Below are 15,839 nucleotides of genomic sequence, written 5' to 3'. Positions count from 1 at the left end.
AGACTTTCAAGGTGAGCCTGGATCAGGCCCTGGGCAACCTGATCTAACTATGGTATCCCTGTTACTGCAGGGGAGCTGGACTTGATGACCTTTGAAGGTCCCTTCCAACACTAAGGATTCTATGATTTAACCATCTTTGGGTTATGAATTACATAGTTGTGGGAAAACCAGTCAGGAAAATTGTTGCTGGTTCTCTGATTTGTTTGCTTGCTTGTTATAAGTGTTATTTTTATGAAAGGAACACTGTTCTGTAGAAAGTAAAAAAAGTGGTGAACAAACAATCCTGATTATACTGGATGTAAATCTTCTCATCAAGGAGAGGAACTTTGAGTGGGATTGCCCATGAAAAACTAAAATCAGACAGTAAAGAGCACTGGCACCATTGTTTCTATTTGAACACTTCCCAGCTAGATTGTGAATGTTCAGAGTCTGTCGATTCCCAAATTCCTGATTTCAAGTTTTGTTGTTTTCAAGCCGTTGTAATGCCTGCATTGCTTAGTATCTATGTGATATTCTCTGTCTTCCTGTCATACTGTGGTTATTCATATATTCATATTAAAGCCTAGAGAAGACTGCAGGCAAGACAAAGACATCTTATGTTCTCAGATTAGGTCCTGCCTTGATCCTGATGTTGACTAACTTGTGGCGAATGCTGAAAGAACTCTCTGTACTTCTGAGTTGTCAAGACGTTCAGGGAGTAGGGGGTGGCATGTGAAAATTAAAGCTAATTAAGAGGATTGGCATTGTTAGTGGTGAGGAGGAGCCCCTGACATATTTTGTAGAGATTTTTGAATGGCTTCATTGTACAGTTCATATTCTTTGAAAAATGAATCAGCACATTAAAAAAACAAAATACAGGAAATGTAGATTAAAATGTGTACTGAGAATGGCGTTGAGACGCAAGCACAAGGTTACCTACTCAGAAAACAAAGCTTTATTTTTAGATAATGTGCTCTTACATCCTGTAAAAACCAGTAGGGTTTAGCATCCACAGTCAGTAGAATGTCATTAATTTCAGAAGAAAATTCTAGTAATTAGTCAGCCTTCCTTCTTGTGTTAAGTTTTTGAAAATATATATCCAACTCCCAACTCTCATTATAATATCAAGAAAATTCTTACCATGCTAAGAACATTTCAATCTGCCTTGCACTGTTTTCACCTATTTACAGCTGTGCACAGAGATTGTTCTTCTAGGGCTCCTAGAAGAAGGTTTCACTTGAGAGAAAATCCCCTACCTACATTTCAGATTTTGTCCTTTTTTTTTTTTTTTTTTTTTTTTGGATCATCTTGACCAGATTGAGAAAGTATAAAATCACAATTATGTCTCAATTACGTAGTGTTTCCTATCTTACCCTTCTTTCTATCATCTCAAGTCTAATTTCATGCACAGACAGCTTCTAGTAAAATGTGAAATGTATATTACTAAAATAAGATTTAGGTCAAAATGAATATTTCAGTGCATTTTACATCTGCATGCTAATTAAATTTCACAGGACTCCTCTGAGGTAGGTAATTCTCATTTTAACCTTTCAGTATGAGAAAGAAGTGATAGTCAGCTCCCTCAGCTGAAGCCATATATTTAGAAGTGTTTCATTTTAGATAATAAAACGGTATGCCAGATTTTTAGCAGATCAGCAGTTCAGTGGTGGAACACCTTTAAAACTCTTGGCACTGGGAGCAAATGCCACAGAAGTGGGTGTAACAACAGGGGCAGATCTATTTTGACAGTCGAGTGGCAGTTGCTGGTTTGACTTCTTTAGCTAAATTCTAAACTGAGATCACGACACTTGAATTAACAGTAGTTGGATTCCAGAAGAATGAATAATTCATTGATTCTTCCAGTTTTGACATCAGTATTTTTTAAATTCAAGGTTGAGTATTCTGACTGCCAACACTAGTACCTGAATGGGAGCCTAGATTTCCCATCTCTGTTTAGAGATAATGAAACATTTTTCAACCGTAAGCATGGTTATACATGAAAACAAGTTTCCTGGAGAGATTTTGGAGTCTTCATTCTTAGCAAAACCCATTTGGACTATCTGCTCTACATTATCCTGCCTTGACAAGGAGGCTAGATTGGAGACCTCTGAGGACCCTTCCAACCTCAGCAATTCCACGATTCCAGAAGTGTGGTGAATTCATTCTTGTTTACTGCATAAATGTACTTCTGTTTACATATGAAGAATGCATGCAGTTTGAGAATTAGGGCAGACCTACTGCAGAAGCCCAGTCAGGGGACTGAAGGCAAGCCTTCTTCAGCCCTTTTCTTCTGATAGATATAATCTAAGCAAAAGTAAGATGCACTGACACAAAGGACTTCAGGCATAATGCAAGGGTAATGGCTTTTCTTCTGGAACAGGGAAACGTGAAAAACTAGAATACTCAAATTCAGACTGTTAAGACCTGAGTTCCCTTTCTACCTGAGCGTGCCATGCAACAAGAACTCCCAGTTCCGCAGTGAGTGATAAGGCAGCTTAGAGTTAGGGTATTTGTTTTTTTTCTTCAAATTCTCCACAATTTTAATGCAAAAACTCTTGTTCATAAAATTCATGTGAGTGTTTAGCTCAGGACTGAGGTCCCTTTTTACAAGGTAATTGCCTGGGTCATGATTGCTGCAGCACATCCTTTCTTATACATGAAGTCCTCTTCTACCCAGCCCTTCCTAGGAATTCTAAGCATTTCATGGGGAAAAGAAAAAAGAAGTCTGAATTTGATTTTCAGAAGGTGGGTTCTAAATGGGAAACAACAGAAGGACCATTCTGCTGCCTGTAGAATAAACACTATAAAGAAGAAAGAGTTTAGATTTTTCTTGATAGTTGGAATTGTGATTGACTAACTAAAGGGACCTTTTGATTCCTTTTGGATGCTATTATAAAGGAGCTAATTCTCAAAGATACTTTTTCTGGCAAATTCAGGCTCCCACGTAAGGTTCTGGAGTTCATTTCTAGGATCTGCTGCATAAAATGCTATAAGGTAAGTTTTAGGTACAAGGTGCTGGACCTCAATAACAAACCTAACACAGTGAATCAGAATCAGAAAAATTAAATCCATTTCCTGTACATCCTTTTGCTCCTTGTATCAACAGTGCATTAGATTTGTGAAAGAAGCTCATGCCTTTCTGTGGTATTTATAATGAAATCAGCAGCCAGTGACAAAAATAAAGGAAAAAATCTGGACCTTGTCAACTTGTTGTTCTTACAAAAGGAAGTTCACAAGTTAATATGCAGTGTAACTCCTCTGTGGATAAAAATTGCATACACAAGAATTCATGCTAACGTCTAGAACAGGATGAAGACTTTTTTTTCAACATTATAAATATCAGCACTTATCGCTATATGCAAGTAGATAATTAGGATAATTATTCCCAATTAGCAGCTGCAAACCCTGCAGATGGGAATTTCAGGGGCTGGTAACCATTGTAAGAAAGTATTTCTGCATGCTGTAAAGCACTTTCATATTTTGGGAAATACACATATGGTGACCCTCATACTTGCTGCAAAACGTCGTTAATGTATAATGAAAACTCTTTCCTGTACTATATTCCTGTACTATTGTAGTACTACTTTTCTTTGAAGCTACAGTGCAGCATGAGACTGCCTGGATTTTTCTGAATATTTAACCCACCAGTTAAAGTCATCAGTGAACCACTGCTGGCCAAAACGGGACTCAGATTTTGCTTCTTTTCTTGCACGGTGAGGACAAACAATGTCAGTGGCCCCTAATGGTTTCTGAAGGCAGCAGATGGACTCCAGCTGTTTTCATAGGCTGTGTATGAAACCTGAGAGAACATGCAGTGAAACTTCACAAAACATACCTTTTTTAATTGTATATAATGCTTCTATTTCAATGATGTCAGGTTCCCTTGATAGTCATCTGGTTATTATGGTTTTAACAGGATTCTTGGTATGCAGTATGTCACGAGCACAAATGGAATGGGGATTCTTCAGTTCATATCTTCTGAATTCATTTAAGTTTCAAACTCAGGAAGTATAAGAAATGTAATTAGCAAAAGCAGCAAGGCACAGAACTCTAAGATTTGGGTTCTTTATTAAAGCTTTTTAATGTGAAAAATCAGTCATTCTTTTAAAATAAGCTTTCACTTTCAAGCACAACTAAGCCTCTGTTTATTGCTTTATCCTTATCCTATCTTTATCTACTCCTTATCAAGTTATTTGAACATGGAATTTCAATCAGAAGTGTCATCAAACTAATCATTTTTGTATGAGTAACTAAAAAATTCCAAAATAATTGTTCCATTAAAAACATTCCTTTTTTTTTTTTTTTTTTTTTTTGAATAAGAGCATTAAGACAAAATGTATTAATTCAGCTTCAATGCAGAAAATTGCCCAGTGTACCTTGTTCATCTGGATGTCCTTTTAATTTTTTTGTATGTCAGCTTTGCTGACATACAAGTAACAGAGAGCTTTTAAAAGTGAGAGCCTGCTTATATCATATCCATTAATTTTTCATGGTATATAATTTTTAATTCTGATTTTTACATTTAATTGTACTGCCAGTTGTGGGTAATAAGGCTTATAAATATTACACAGTGTATTTTAGGTGTCTAATTGCTACAAGTATTACTACACATAAATACCTCTTAATTTTCACAGAATGCCAGAAGTCTTTCCTCCAACATACTTTTTGTACATTAGATTTTAGAAAGGAAATGAGGAGGATGTATCACATCCAGAGGTTTCAACCATCATCCAATGCTGAATAACAATTAAGGTTTCATAGAATCTTAGAATTAAGGTTTGTTTCTTTGCATGATCTAAGCCATAATTCATTTAGATTCATACTCCATCTTGTTACTTCGTATAGGAATATAACTTATAATTTATTTCTCTGATATTTCCCTCTAACATTCTCTGCTCTTTGTGATCTGATTCATCGCTCTCACTGACAACATCTCCAGTATCTCTTTTTCTGCTGAACTTGTTTCTTTAATATCTCTGTCTTTACTTGTTCATCCTCTTTTAAAATTTTGTTTCCTTCCTGATCCCTTTTTGGGACTCAAAGCACCACTCCAGTTCACCTGTTGTGTGGCTAATTCATGTGTCTTGAAAGGCAGCAATGATGACAGGAGGATCATGTAAGTTCTTTAAATCAGAACTCCAATCCTACCGAAATTAATGGGAGCATTTTCTGCATCTCCACAGTAAACTCTGTCTTTAGATCTGAAAAATATTTGACTTAAAAGTCTTCATTTGGCATCTTTCTTTGTAGGAACTCCTTAATATATGTTTAACTTGAAGTTCTGATTTATGGTGTATTGGTAAATAATGCCATTGTACTGTAATATATAGGAAGTCATTATGCTCCTGAAGGATTTGATGCTGCCAAGTGCATCAGCCCTAGTCTACCAAAGTGTTCTGTCACATCTTTCTTTTTAACTATAAATCATTATAATGGATTTCAGTGTGTTGCTTTTATCATTTAAGTCAAACACTGACATCTTGAGATCATTGAGTCCAGCCCCCCAGCTAAAACATGATGCCCATAGTAGGTTGCACAGGAAGGTGCCAAGGTAGGTTTTGAACATCTCCAAAAGAGACCTTCTTTGTGGTCACCTCTGTGACCTTCAAAGTAAAGAAGTTATTTCTCATGTACTTATAGACATTCTTCTGTTCCAAATTGTGCCTATTGCTCCTGGTCACTGTTCTGGGCACTGCTGAAAAGAGCCTGGTCCCATTCACTTACCTTTAGATATTTATGAGCATTGACAAGATCCTCTCTCATCCTTCTTATCTCCTGGCTGAACAGTTCCAGATCTCTCAGCCTTTTCTTATATGAAAGATGCTCCAGGCCCTTCATCATCTTTCTGGCCCTCTTGAAAAACCACCCCAACTGTATGAAAGCAGCATTCAGCTTTGAAGTATTATTAATAACTGGCTGCATTCCTGATATATTACGGCCTCTATGAAGTATTTAGCAGTTGCAACATTAAAATAATAATAATGATAATAATAATAATAATAATAATAATAATAATAATAATAATAATAATAAATCCTTTGTCACATTTGCTTTTTTCTTCTTTTTTAGTATGTCCTTAATCAGAATAGTATCCATTTATACATAAATCATGGCTTAGCTTAATTTAAAGACTCAATGAGTTTTCTGTCTGAGACATGGTCAGCCTACTGTTTATCAGCTGAAAATCTGCATGCAAGCTTTTAAGAGGTTAAGATTTCCTGTAATTTAGAGCATATGTACATGTAGACTTTGCAGCAAAGCTCACACACAGTGAATTGATTGTTTCTGAAGTTCTAACATTTATAAAATTAAAATTTCCCATTCTGGTATTGAAAGTAAGTTCCCAAATCATTTGTGACCCTTATAAATTTCTTTTAAGAGATTTTTTCTGAAGAAAAAAAAAAGTTCACAACTTCTCTGTATAAAATGGAAAACGGAAAGTATTTAAATATATGAAAACAATGCATGTTTTCCATTTGTGTTTTATGGTCTCTATTAGGTACCTCAGGATGAATGGGGAGGATACCCCGCCGGTGGGAAAGATGAAGAGATTCCCTGCAGGAGAATGAGAAGTGGGAGCTATATTAAGGCAATGGGAGACGAAGAGAGTGGAGACTCTGATACAAGCCCCAAGACATCACCAAAATTAGCAGTTCGACCCGAGTCATTATTAAAATCCATTGGACAAAGACCACTGGGAGATCATCAAAAGTAAGTTTTACTACACCATGTTATAACCCTGAAGTTTTTCATGAGTAGATCATTTTTCTTTGTGTCTTACTGGTAGTGATCAGTCTTCATAAGAAAAGATTATACTGTAGGTAAAGCAAACTTTGTCTTACTTAGTTTTAAATTAGCTACAGTTTCTCTTGATTAGTGGATGAAAAACTGCTGTCTTCCTCCATTTGTATAATGAAGAGTTTACTATATTTATGGAAGGAAACATATCCATGTTCATATGAGATCTTTAAAAATCTGAATCTTTCTTTTTAGGAGGATAATTTTATAATTCTTTGGGATTTTCTGTTGTTTGCTTGTTGGGCTTTTTTTCTTCAGAAATAGAAAATACACTATTCTATAGGAGCTATAATAACAAGCAACGGATTGTGCATAAATTCGGCACTTTACATCTTATCAGTACAGTGCTTTCTTTATGTATCAGATCTATTGTATCATACTCATTTAACACTGTGTGGATGCTTTGGTTCAACTGGTTTTTGTTATTAATTGTTTTATTGTTGGTATTGTGTTTTGCATTGTTTTGTGTTTTTTTCTTCATTCATTGTATCTTTAATACGACCTATTAAATAACTAACATATTCTTAAGAACTATAGGAAAACATGCAGTTGTATGTTTAAGTTTATATTCTCTTCAACATTTCAATTTATTATTTTAAGTAAACTAATTCTTCTTTAACAGACAACTATAAAGTGGTAGCCACATTTGCAGTGTGCTTCTATTAATGTGATTGGGTGTTTCTCACAGCTCAGAAAGTTGATCTTTTTGCCTGGAAGAAATACATAAAAAGAAGAAATGAGGAGTGAAACCTTTGATTGTTGTTTATTGTTCTCTTGATAATACCATGTACAGTATAGCATAATGACTCATCCTGTCATAAAATAAAATGAAACAAAACAGAAACCTTAGGCAAAAAATACTTTTGGCTTAATTAGATTGAATTATTTAGCTTGCAATCTAGAAGAAAAGCACCAGCCTCCTCTGCTACTGAAAAGAACAGTGGTGTTGTACAGTTTCTTATGCAATTCTTTAGCTTCTATTCAAATGCATACAGAACAGTGTTTGTACTATATGCTGTAAGATTTCTGAGATACTGCAAAGCAAGACTGCTCTGATAAAATTCATTCAGAGCACCTTATGGCATGACAAAGAATGTAAAAGGCCTGTGTTTAGGCAACTGAGCCAAATTCTGAATATGAATCTGAAAGATTTGCTAACATAGTAGCTCCAGTGCTGAGACCATGGCCTATTATCTAAATCCTGCTGTCAGACATGTACCTGGTTGATTTCCAAAGAACAAAACATAAGAGCTTAAAGGTGGTAATGGTTGGAATCGACATTCCAGTCTGTTATACCCTTAGTTGTTGTATCTGGGCTGCATTTTGAGACTGAGGCACACTGGCTATAGTGACTAGTTTAGTCAGGGTTTCTCTAGGTCTCTGGAAAACAAAGAGGGTGGTCAGTGAGTCAGAGGGTGAGTAGAGGTTGTTCAGGGTAAGGAGCCCATAATTTCTCAGCAATGTCAGAGGCTTATTTTGTGATTCCTCTGTCTTGGATTTTCTTGTAAATGACTGTGAAATGGTCAGATACCCTAGAGGGATAAACTGTACTAAGGGAGATCTCAAGTGCAGGGCTTGCCAGGAGTGATCCTCCTGAAGGCAATGGGCAAAGGGGAGATAGTCAGCTTTCACACACTAACAAGCCGTACTTTTGCTAGTAAATTAAACAGTGCCAGAGCAGAGGCCTGAGCACTGAAACCTGAACACATGGGCTGACCAGGTTTTAGAGTGGTCTCCCTCAGATTTGTCATTTGGACCTATGAATTCTGCCTCAACTACTGCTGGGACTTGGTCTGGGTGGTAGTGTAGGCCCAGGATTGCTCCCAGAAGGTGGTTTGGATGCAGCCATCATATTCGGAAGGGTTAAAGAGTATAACAAAGTGGTTACGGTCAGACAGTGCCGGTTGGCTTCAAGGCCAGAAAGCAGACATAGAAAATTGTTAATGCATTTGTACAGACATGGCAACTGAGTCTGAGGAGAGCAGGAAGGACTATACCAGTTGTCACGGGTTACTTAGATTTACCTATGCCCGTGACAGGGGAAGCCACCCCGTGGGCCCCCTCCCGGGGCCCGGAAAGGAGGGGAAAAAAGGGAGTGGGATAAAACAGCGACAATCTAAGGAGGAAAAACTTATTTTACTAAATATGATACCGAAATACAAGATAACACAAATATAATATAATTGAGGCTAACAAATGAACGAAACAGAGAGAGAGAGTCCCGAAACCGAGAGGCCTACTGTGAACTCTAGGCGACACGGCTGGAACACTTCCCCTCTCGAGAAGTTCGAGAGAAGAAGGAGGGCACTCCAGCCTGGGAACAAGATTATACAGCGTCCTGGTCCCGTGACTTATCATAACCCTGTTGTTCTCTGGGATATGTAGTCTTCTTCTGTGGACTGCACATTCAATAGAAGTATCCATACTTTACATGATGTTATGATGTGGAATACTGATACTGATAGCAAAATTACAAAACCATGACACCAGTTAGATCCCAAGGTGTCAGGGAGCACCACTGTTATCCAGTGACTAAAGGGGAAAGCCAAGTATCTATCAGAGCTTAACTCTGCTTTCTTGACTCTGCCTTATCATGTGCTTGCCAACTATTGACAAAATAATCCCCATGCTGCTTTAAAGTTGTCCCTCTTGTAAGAGAGATACTGCATTGTTATACAGGTTGTCCTGTCAGATTTAACTTTCTGAGGTGACAGGGACAAAGGATCTTCTAAATCAGTGGGTAATTTGTCAGTGAGTAGGTGGATTATGGAATCCAGCTCCAGATGAACTGGAGATGTAGGCATGCTGTCATGGATGGAGGTACCTGGAAAACTGCTGAAAACACTGTTGATTAAAAGCCCAGTGCAATGCAGATGCAGCATAGTAGGGTTGACAGCAGTGCATGTTCCTGGCCCCAAAAGATTTAATATCAAAGAAACCACTGACTGCAGTAGGAAAAGGATAGTTTTTGTGATACTGTGAAATATTACTTGGGATCTGTTGACAATTTGTCATAAATGCTGCACTAGAAATAACTGAGAATCCGACCTGTTGCTGATGTATCTTTAAATCCATTTTTGCTTTAAACTGAGGGACAGTATCTTGAATCTGCCAGCCTGCCATGTACAGTTTTTCCTGTGACCTTCAGACAGAAATGTCACAACTATCCTCATTCTTGAATGTCTGTCTTGCAAAAACCTGCAAATTCCAGCAGTCCTTGACATTATGCAGTACTTTGAGCAAGCAGGCAGACAGAAAATTTCTTGCTTCACAGAAATACCAATGAAATAATGATCCAAAACCTGGGATTCCACCAAAAGCCATCTCCTTTCCAAACCTTCCCTGTCACTCTGTCAGTGCGGATCCCTGTAAAGTCAGTCGGATCGCTATGAAGGGTATAGCAAGTGGTGGTGGTCATGGAGCCTTCCTCCCTCCTCCCACATGGTTCAGTAATCGCCCTTGCATGCTGAGTGCCCTTTGTACTGCTGATCTCACTACTGAACCAGAAGTGAAGGTTTTGAACAGCATTCTTGCATGTATAGCTGGACTGAATAACATTTCTGGCATGACTTACAAGAAATTACATAATTTGAGATGTCAGATGTGTTAGCTTGCTTTGTAGCTTGTTTATAGGGTGGAGGGAGCTAATGCGCGGAAATATATTGGGGCTTTTAGTCTCTTAGTCCTTTGATTGAATGGGTAGGATAGCTCGGAACTGAAATCAGGGAAAGCATCAGTAAGCCTGCAATATGAATACTGATAGTTTCAGTGGTATAAAAACATGCATTTGCTTCAGTAGGTGGGTTCCATAAAAATGCACCTAGTTTTTTATCACTATCCCAAATAGGATAAAATGGTAACCAGACAAGTTTTCACTTAAATAAAATGTTGCTGTGTGCGCTTGTTTCTCCTCTGAGTTTTATCAGCCATCTTTGAAAGGAATTCTTTCCTACTTAAATTCCATAAGCCCCTGTTTTGTTGGTTCACGTTACTCAAAGATTCAGAAAATAAAATATTAAAATGCACGAATGATAAAAACGCATGTTTGTGTTTGAGTAAATCATTTTATGTAACAACGTAACAAGTAGGTAAACTCAAGGGATTTAACAGAGCCATTAACATTCTGAGATAGTTTCTTTTAAGTAGCTGGAAATAAGCATGTTTTAGTCCAAGTGGAAATGAAAAAGAAGTTGAGGGTCTGCCCTCCGCTGTTCCACACAGATGGTAGTCGCAGGGCTTGCACCCAAACACTGCCATCTGATCACCAGCACTATCAAACCATTGGCACAGCCAGTGTGATCCCAGCCCGCCTGCAGCCCTGCACCTGGCTGGCTGCTAGGCAGCACTCAGGCATGTTGCATGGACCTGCTGGATGCAGTCACCCTCAGTACAGGATAAGAAAGTTTAATCATGTGGATCAGCTGGCCAAAGGGTCACATAACAGACCTGACTTATTTCTGATGTAGTCCAAGTGATTCAAATTTTGCTGGATTTTTCAAAAATTAAATGCATCCAGATATCTATAGACTACCCACTGAGGATAAATGCAGTTCAACTCTTTCTTCCTGAATGCTGTTTCAAAAGAATAAGTAGCATGTCATGCTATTCGCTTCTATAATATAAAGTCGAAGGCCAATGTAATTTATTGTTATTATTTTGAAATTGCATTTGAGTGAAATATAATACAATAAAGCTTGCTGTGCTGGAGACAGGACACATATTTGAATCTGCTTTCTTTGAACTTTTTGCTTTCTTGAAATTGTGCCAGAAGTGCCATTTATTGTGGAAATTACTGAGAGTCACAGGGGAAACATGCTTAAGTTTTTTTGTTGTTGTTGTTCTTTTTTAGTATTTTGTTACCTTGCTTTATGATTAAGCATAGAAAATCTTCTAGATGCCAGATTCAGTATTTTTTGAGCACATATGTGAGTGTTGGAGGTGAAGCAAGCCTTTTCAATTCAGTCCATTGTTTTTTGCTTTGCTTTGAAGTCATTGGGGATGGAGTTCAACTCTGATGGAAGGCAGTTTGCAGAATATAGAATGTAGAAGGTGTGTACTGTGCTGCCAGGTATTTTCATTTACAGTTGTGGTGCAGGGGGCTGAACAACTAATAGAATTATTAGCTGGAACAAAGGGAATGTCAATCCTGAACAAGTTTCATGGAACCTTGTAGGAGAGACTGCCCCACATGATTTGTAACCTAGTCAATGTCATTTTTCTGTATGTGTGACAAAAGCAAAGTTGAGAGATGGAAGCATCAGAAACACTGGGATCCAGAAAGGAGAGCTGAAAACAAAAGTATTGGGCTATGTGATGGAAAATTCTGTGACTGAAGACAACATTTTAGTCATTTGATGCTTCTCACATATACAGGAAAAGATGACTTAATACACCAATTATGTAAATGAACAAGGTAGCCCTCTAGAAGTAGTTAGTTCTGTTTTCAGTATCTCCTTTTCGATGTGCTGTGAAAGACTGAAAGCTGCCTAACCATTTAGTCAAAAGGGATAACAATAGCACTCAGCCCAAAGTTAACGTGCTCCATTTGAAGATCATACTGGTATCACTTACACAAATGAATAATCCTGCTGTGCTGAAGCTTTCCATTATGCTCTGACTCATGGGAAACTAGAAACCGCATGCATAAAGATAAAATAGATTAAGCTGCAGTGAAATAAAAACAATAACAGCAATGTGTACTTTTGTTTCTTGATCCTCTATTGACATACTTTACCATGGTAGCTGGTAGTCCAGATAGATTAAGTCAATGGGTGAGCAGACAGAGAGGTATGTAAATAGGTGCTACAAATACCCCCATGTATAGGTACTACACAATTGTAGTGTTTTGGTGAGAAAGGAAATCTGCCATGGCACTAATTATTTGGTAGATTGACACGGTAGATTAGCAATGCTCCTTTTTTTTCTCTTGGCTATATTCTCCCTCTATTCTCTGCAATATTGTGGCCCCTTATTAAAGAACTTCATGAAGTACTTGTTTATTGTGAAATCTTGTTTATGGAGAAAAGCAGCATTGTTGGGTCTTATTAAATCCCACGTCACACTTGAGGAACACTGTGCGTGTCTACATTTCAGCTGCTTTCTTTGCAGTCTGATTCCTCAATATAAAACTATTTTATTTAGCAGTTTCAGCTGATGTGCCTGAATTAGACCTGCAATTGTTGACCCACAAATGTTTTCTAGACTTAAGGTTACACTAAATTAAAGCAATGATTTGTGTTAACAATATTTTTTCACTGCCCTTATGCTTTTTTGGATGGAGAGATTTCATCTCTTCATGCTCATACTGATTTATGTTGACTCAAATACCTGAACTATGACTCAAGGCATGTGCGCGTGTTCTGTTCTACAGACTCCACTTTGGCACCATTTTTCTTGCTCAAGTACACATAAAGGGGGGTTGAACCAGAACGAGATGTGATAACACTAATCTGCCAGAGCACTTGGCTCAGCAGGAAGCATGGAATACCAAAAGATCCTCTAAGAGAATGGGTAATGTCCATTTAAAAACAGTCTTTCCATCTCTAATTATTTATGGTAACCATAGAATGCCTATAGCATGAGGAACTGAAAACAAAAGAAGAGGAATAGGGATTCTGCAAAGAACTTCACGTTTGAGAATTTAAACACAGCTTCCTTGCTAGAGAAATATGTTGTATTTGTCTGCTATTTACTATGGCAAACTACTGAGGCAAGCCTTTCTTGTTTTAATTTTTAAGAGTAAACTTCAATTTACTCTTAAATTTTACATGTTTTAAAGTAGGAATGGTTTAGAAACTGTTCCTGATAAATGTTTTGAATAAAAGAGGTGGAAAAAGTTGCAGAACAAGTAATCCTCACCTTTTAAATGCTTTTTATTCACCTTTATTTTCCTCAATCTTCTGTTTTCCCTCAGTCTTCTTGCGCTTTTTCTTCTTGTGTTTTTCCTCAATCTTCTGACTCCAAAAAGCCTCATTACACACTTCATTAGCAGCTTTCTGAGGCCCTGTAGTGTGCTAGCATCTACTCAGAGTCTCTGAGGGGTGAAATTGGAGATTTACTGAGGAGGGTTTGAGGCCTAATTACAAAGCCTTATCAACTAATAATGCAATCAGTGGGCCACTGGCACAGTGATAGTGTTCTCTGCTACAGTCAATAAGATCTGGGTTAGATTGGTCCACAGGGTTAAGAAAGAATGCTGATGAAGGGCAACTAGTCATCTGTCTACCTAGGAGGCATCTTTTATGGGGTCAGAAGAAGGTCCCCATCCTTTCTTCCTCAGCAGAATAATAGGAAATTCTGTTAAGCAGTGTAAGACTCCTTGCTCTCTTAGAAGTAGCAAAGCTGCCTTTCAGAAGTGTCTTTCTGAAATCCTGGGAGTAATTGAACCAGATCACTTGCCTTATTGTATTATATACAAGCTTATATGTTGTAGGGCTGAAACCTATTACCCTGGGTTAGGGACAGAAAGGGAATTCTGAAGGTCTGAACAAAGTGCAGAGTCTTCACAGGAATAAATGAGGCTTTTGTCATAAAGATGTAATTACATGTTGGATTGTGATGAAACTATGGTGAGGTTTAGGGCAGTCTTACAAGCAAATACATAGACCCAAGAGAAAATTTATTTGTCTTGATTTTGTTTGTTTGTGTGTTTTGGTTTTTGTGTTGTTTGTTTGTTTGTTTGTTTGTTTTTTAATAATTCCTGATTTCAATGAATATGTTGCTTCTATATTTAATTTGAAAAACTGAATCAAGAGCACTTTTTTCTCATTTGTTTAGCTTAAAAAAGAAAGAAACTCTAAAGTATATGTATAGAAACACTCCTATACCTCAGGTATAAAGTGGTTTTGGTTCACATAGGTTGCATGTATTTTTATTTCTTCCAGTTCTACTGCATGGTTTGTGGGTTTGTGTAGATTTTTTTTTTTTTTTTCTTCATAGAAATTGCATAGTCTCACAATGTCAGCAAATTCAGTATGAGAAAGTCACTTCTTTGCTTAATACCTGTTGGCTTCAATGGACTTTAATGCATGTTTAAATTAAGCTGCTGATAGTGGTACTGTAAATGCCTCTAAGTTTTTGCTGTAATATCTGTCTGAGTTTGTTTGGTTTTGACCAGTTTGCTGTGTAATCTCTGGGGTAAGTTCAGTGTAGGATGCTGGAACAAGACTTTTATGATTAAGTATTTGTGCACATCTGTCACCTCTTACAAACAATAGCTTTCAGTTCAGATTTCCCATGTGAGACCCTTTTTATTATACCCACATTCTGCAAGTTTTAGAGAACAGGCTTGTTTGAGCCTGCATCTCCTGTACTTTTGCAGAGAGTGATCAAACTGTCAGACTGTTTAACTGTTCTAGATTATTTTCTCTTGTGTTCTGGTTTGTATGTTATTAAATCCGTAACTCCTTACTGGCAGGAAAGGTTTTCTCCTTCCAGTGATTCATCAGGGCAGTCCCCAACTCTTTCCTAACGTACTCTTGTAATAAATTAAATCACAGAATCATAGAATGTCCTGGGTTGAAAAGGACCACACTGATCATCCAGTTTCAACCCCCCTGCTATGTTCAGGATCACCAACAACCAGATCAGGCTGCCCAGAGCCACATCCAACCTGGCCTTGAATACCTCCAGGGATGGGGCATCCACAGCCTCCTTGGGCAACCTGTTCCAATGTGTCACCACCCTCTGTGTGAAAAACTTCCTCCTAATATCTAACCTAAACCTCCCCTGTCTCCTTGATATCTTTCAGACACCTTTTTTAAGACAGGCTATATGTCAATGATGAAATAAGTAGGCCTCTTAAAAATTTATTTTGGCCCAAATACTAATGTCTATCACTGATCAAAGAGAAAATCCAGTCTGACAAATATTAGAAAAATTCTACACTGCAAATAAATTCTCCAAATTTATGTGTGCTTTCAGTTTTTCAAAGAACTGGAATAAGTGCATTATTCCAAAGGGAGAATCAGACTTAATGTCTATGCTCAGAGTTCTCCGTTGCACTGCAGGCAGGCACATCTGTGCCCCTATGCAGAGCTCTATTGATTTCAGCAGGGATCCAC

The 15,839-nt window shown here is 37.7% G+C and overlaps 1 protein-coding gene across 16 annotated transcripts in view; it reads left to right on the top strand.

Annotated features, from left to right (window-relative positions):
- DLGAP2 (DLG associated protein 2) overlaps positions 1-15,839 on the top strand; it is a 454,289-nt gene that overhangs the window by 374,172 nt on the left and 64,278 nt on the right. For all 16 annotated transcript variants that reach the window (XM_015859338.2, XM_032443246.1, XM_032443247.1 and 13 more), the window contains one exon: positions 6,479-6,690. In XM_015859338.2, coding sequence (XP_015714824.1) covers positions 6,479-6,690 — 212 coding nt within the window. The remainder of the gene's footprint in view (positions 1-6,478; positions 6,691-15,839) is intronic.

The sequence above is a fragment of the Coturnix japonica genome, chromosome 3 (assembly GCF_001577835.2).
Source record: "Coturnix japonica isolate 7356 chromosome 3, Coturnix japonica 2.1, whole genome shotgun sequence".
NCBI lineage: Eukaryota > Metazoa > Chordata > Aves > Galliformes > Phasianidae > Coturnix > Coturnix japonica.
Note: the sequence above shows the minus strand (reverse complement) of the source record. Positions and strands in the feature narration are given on the sequence as shown.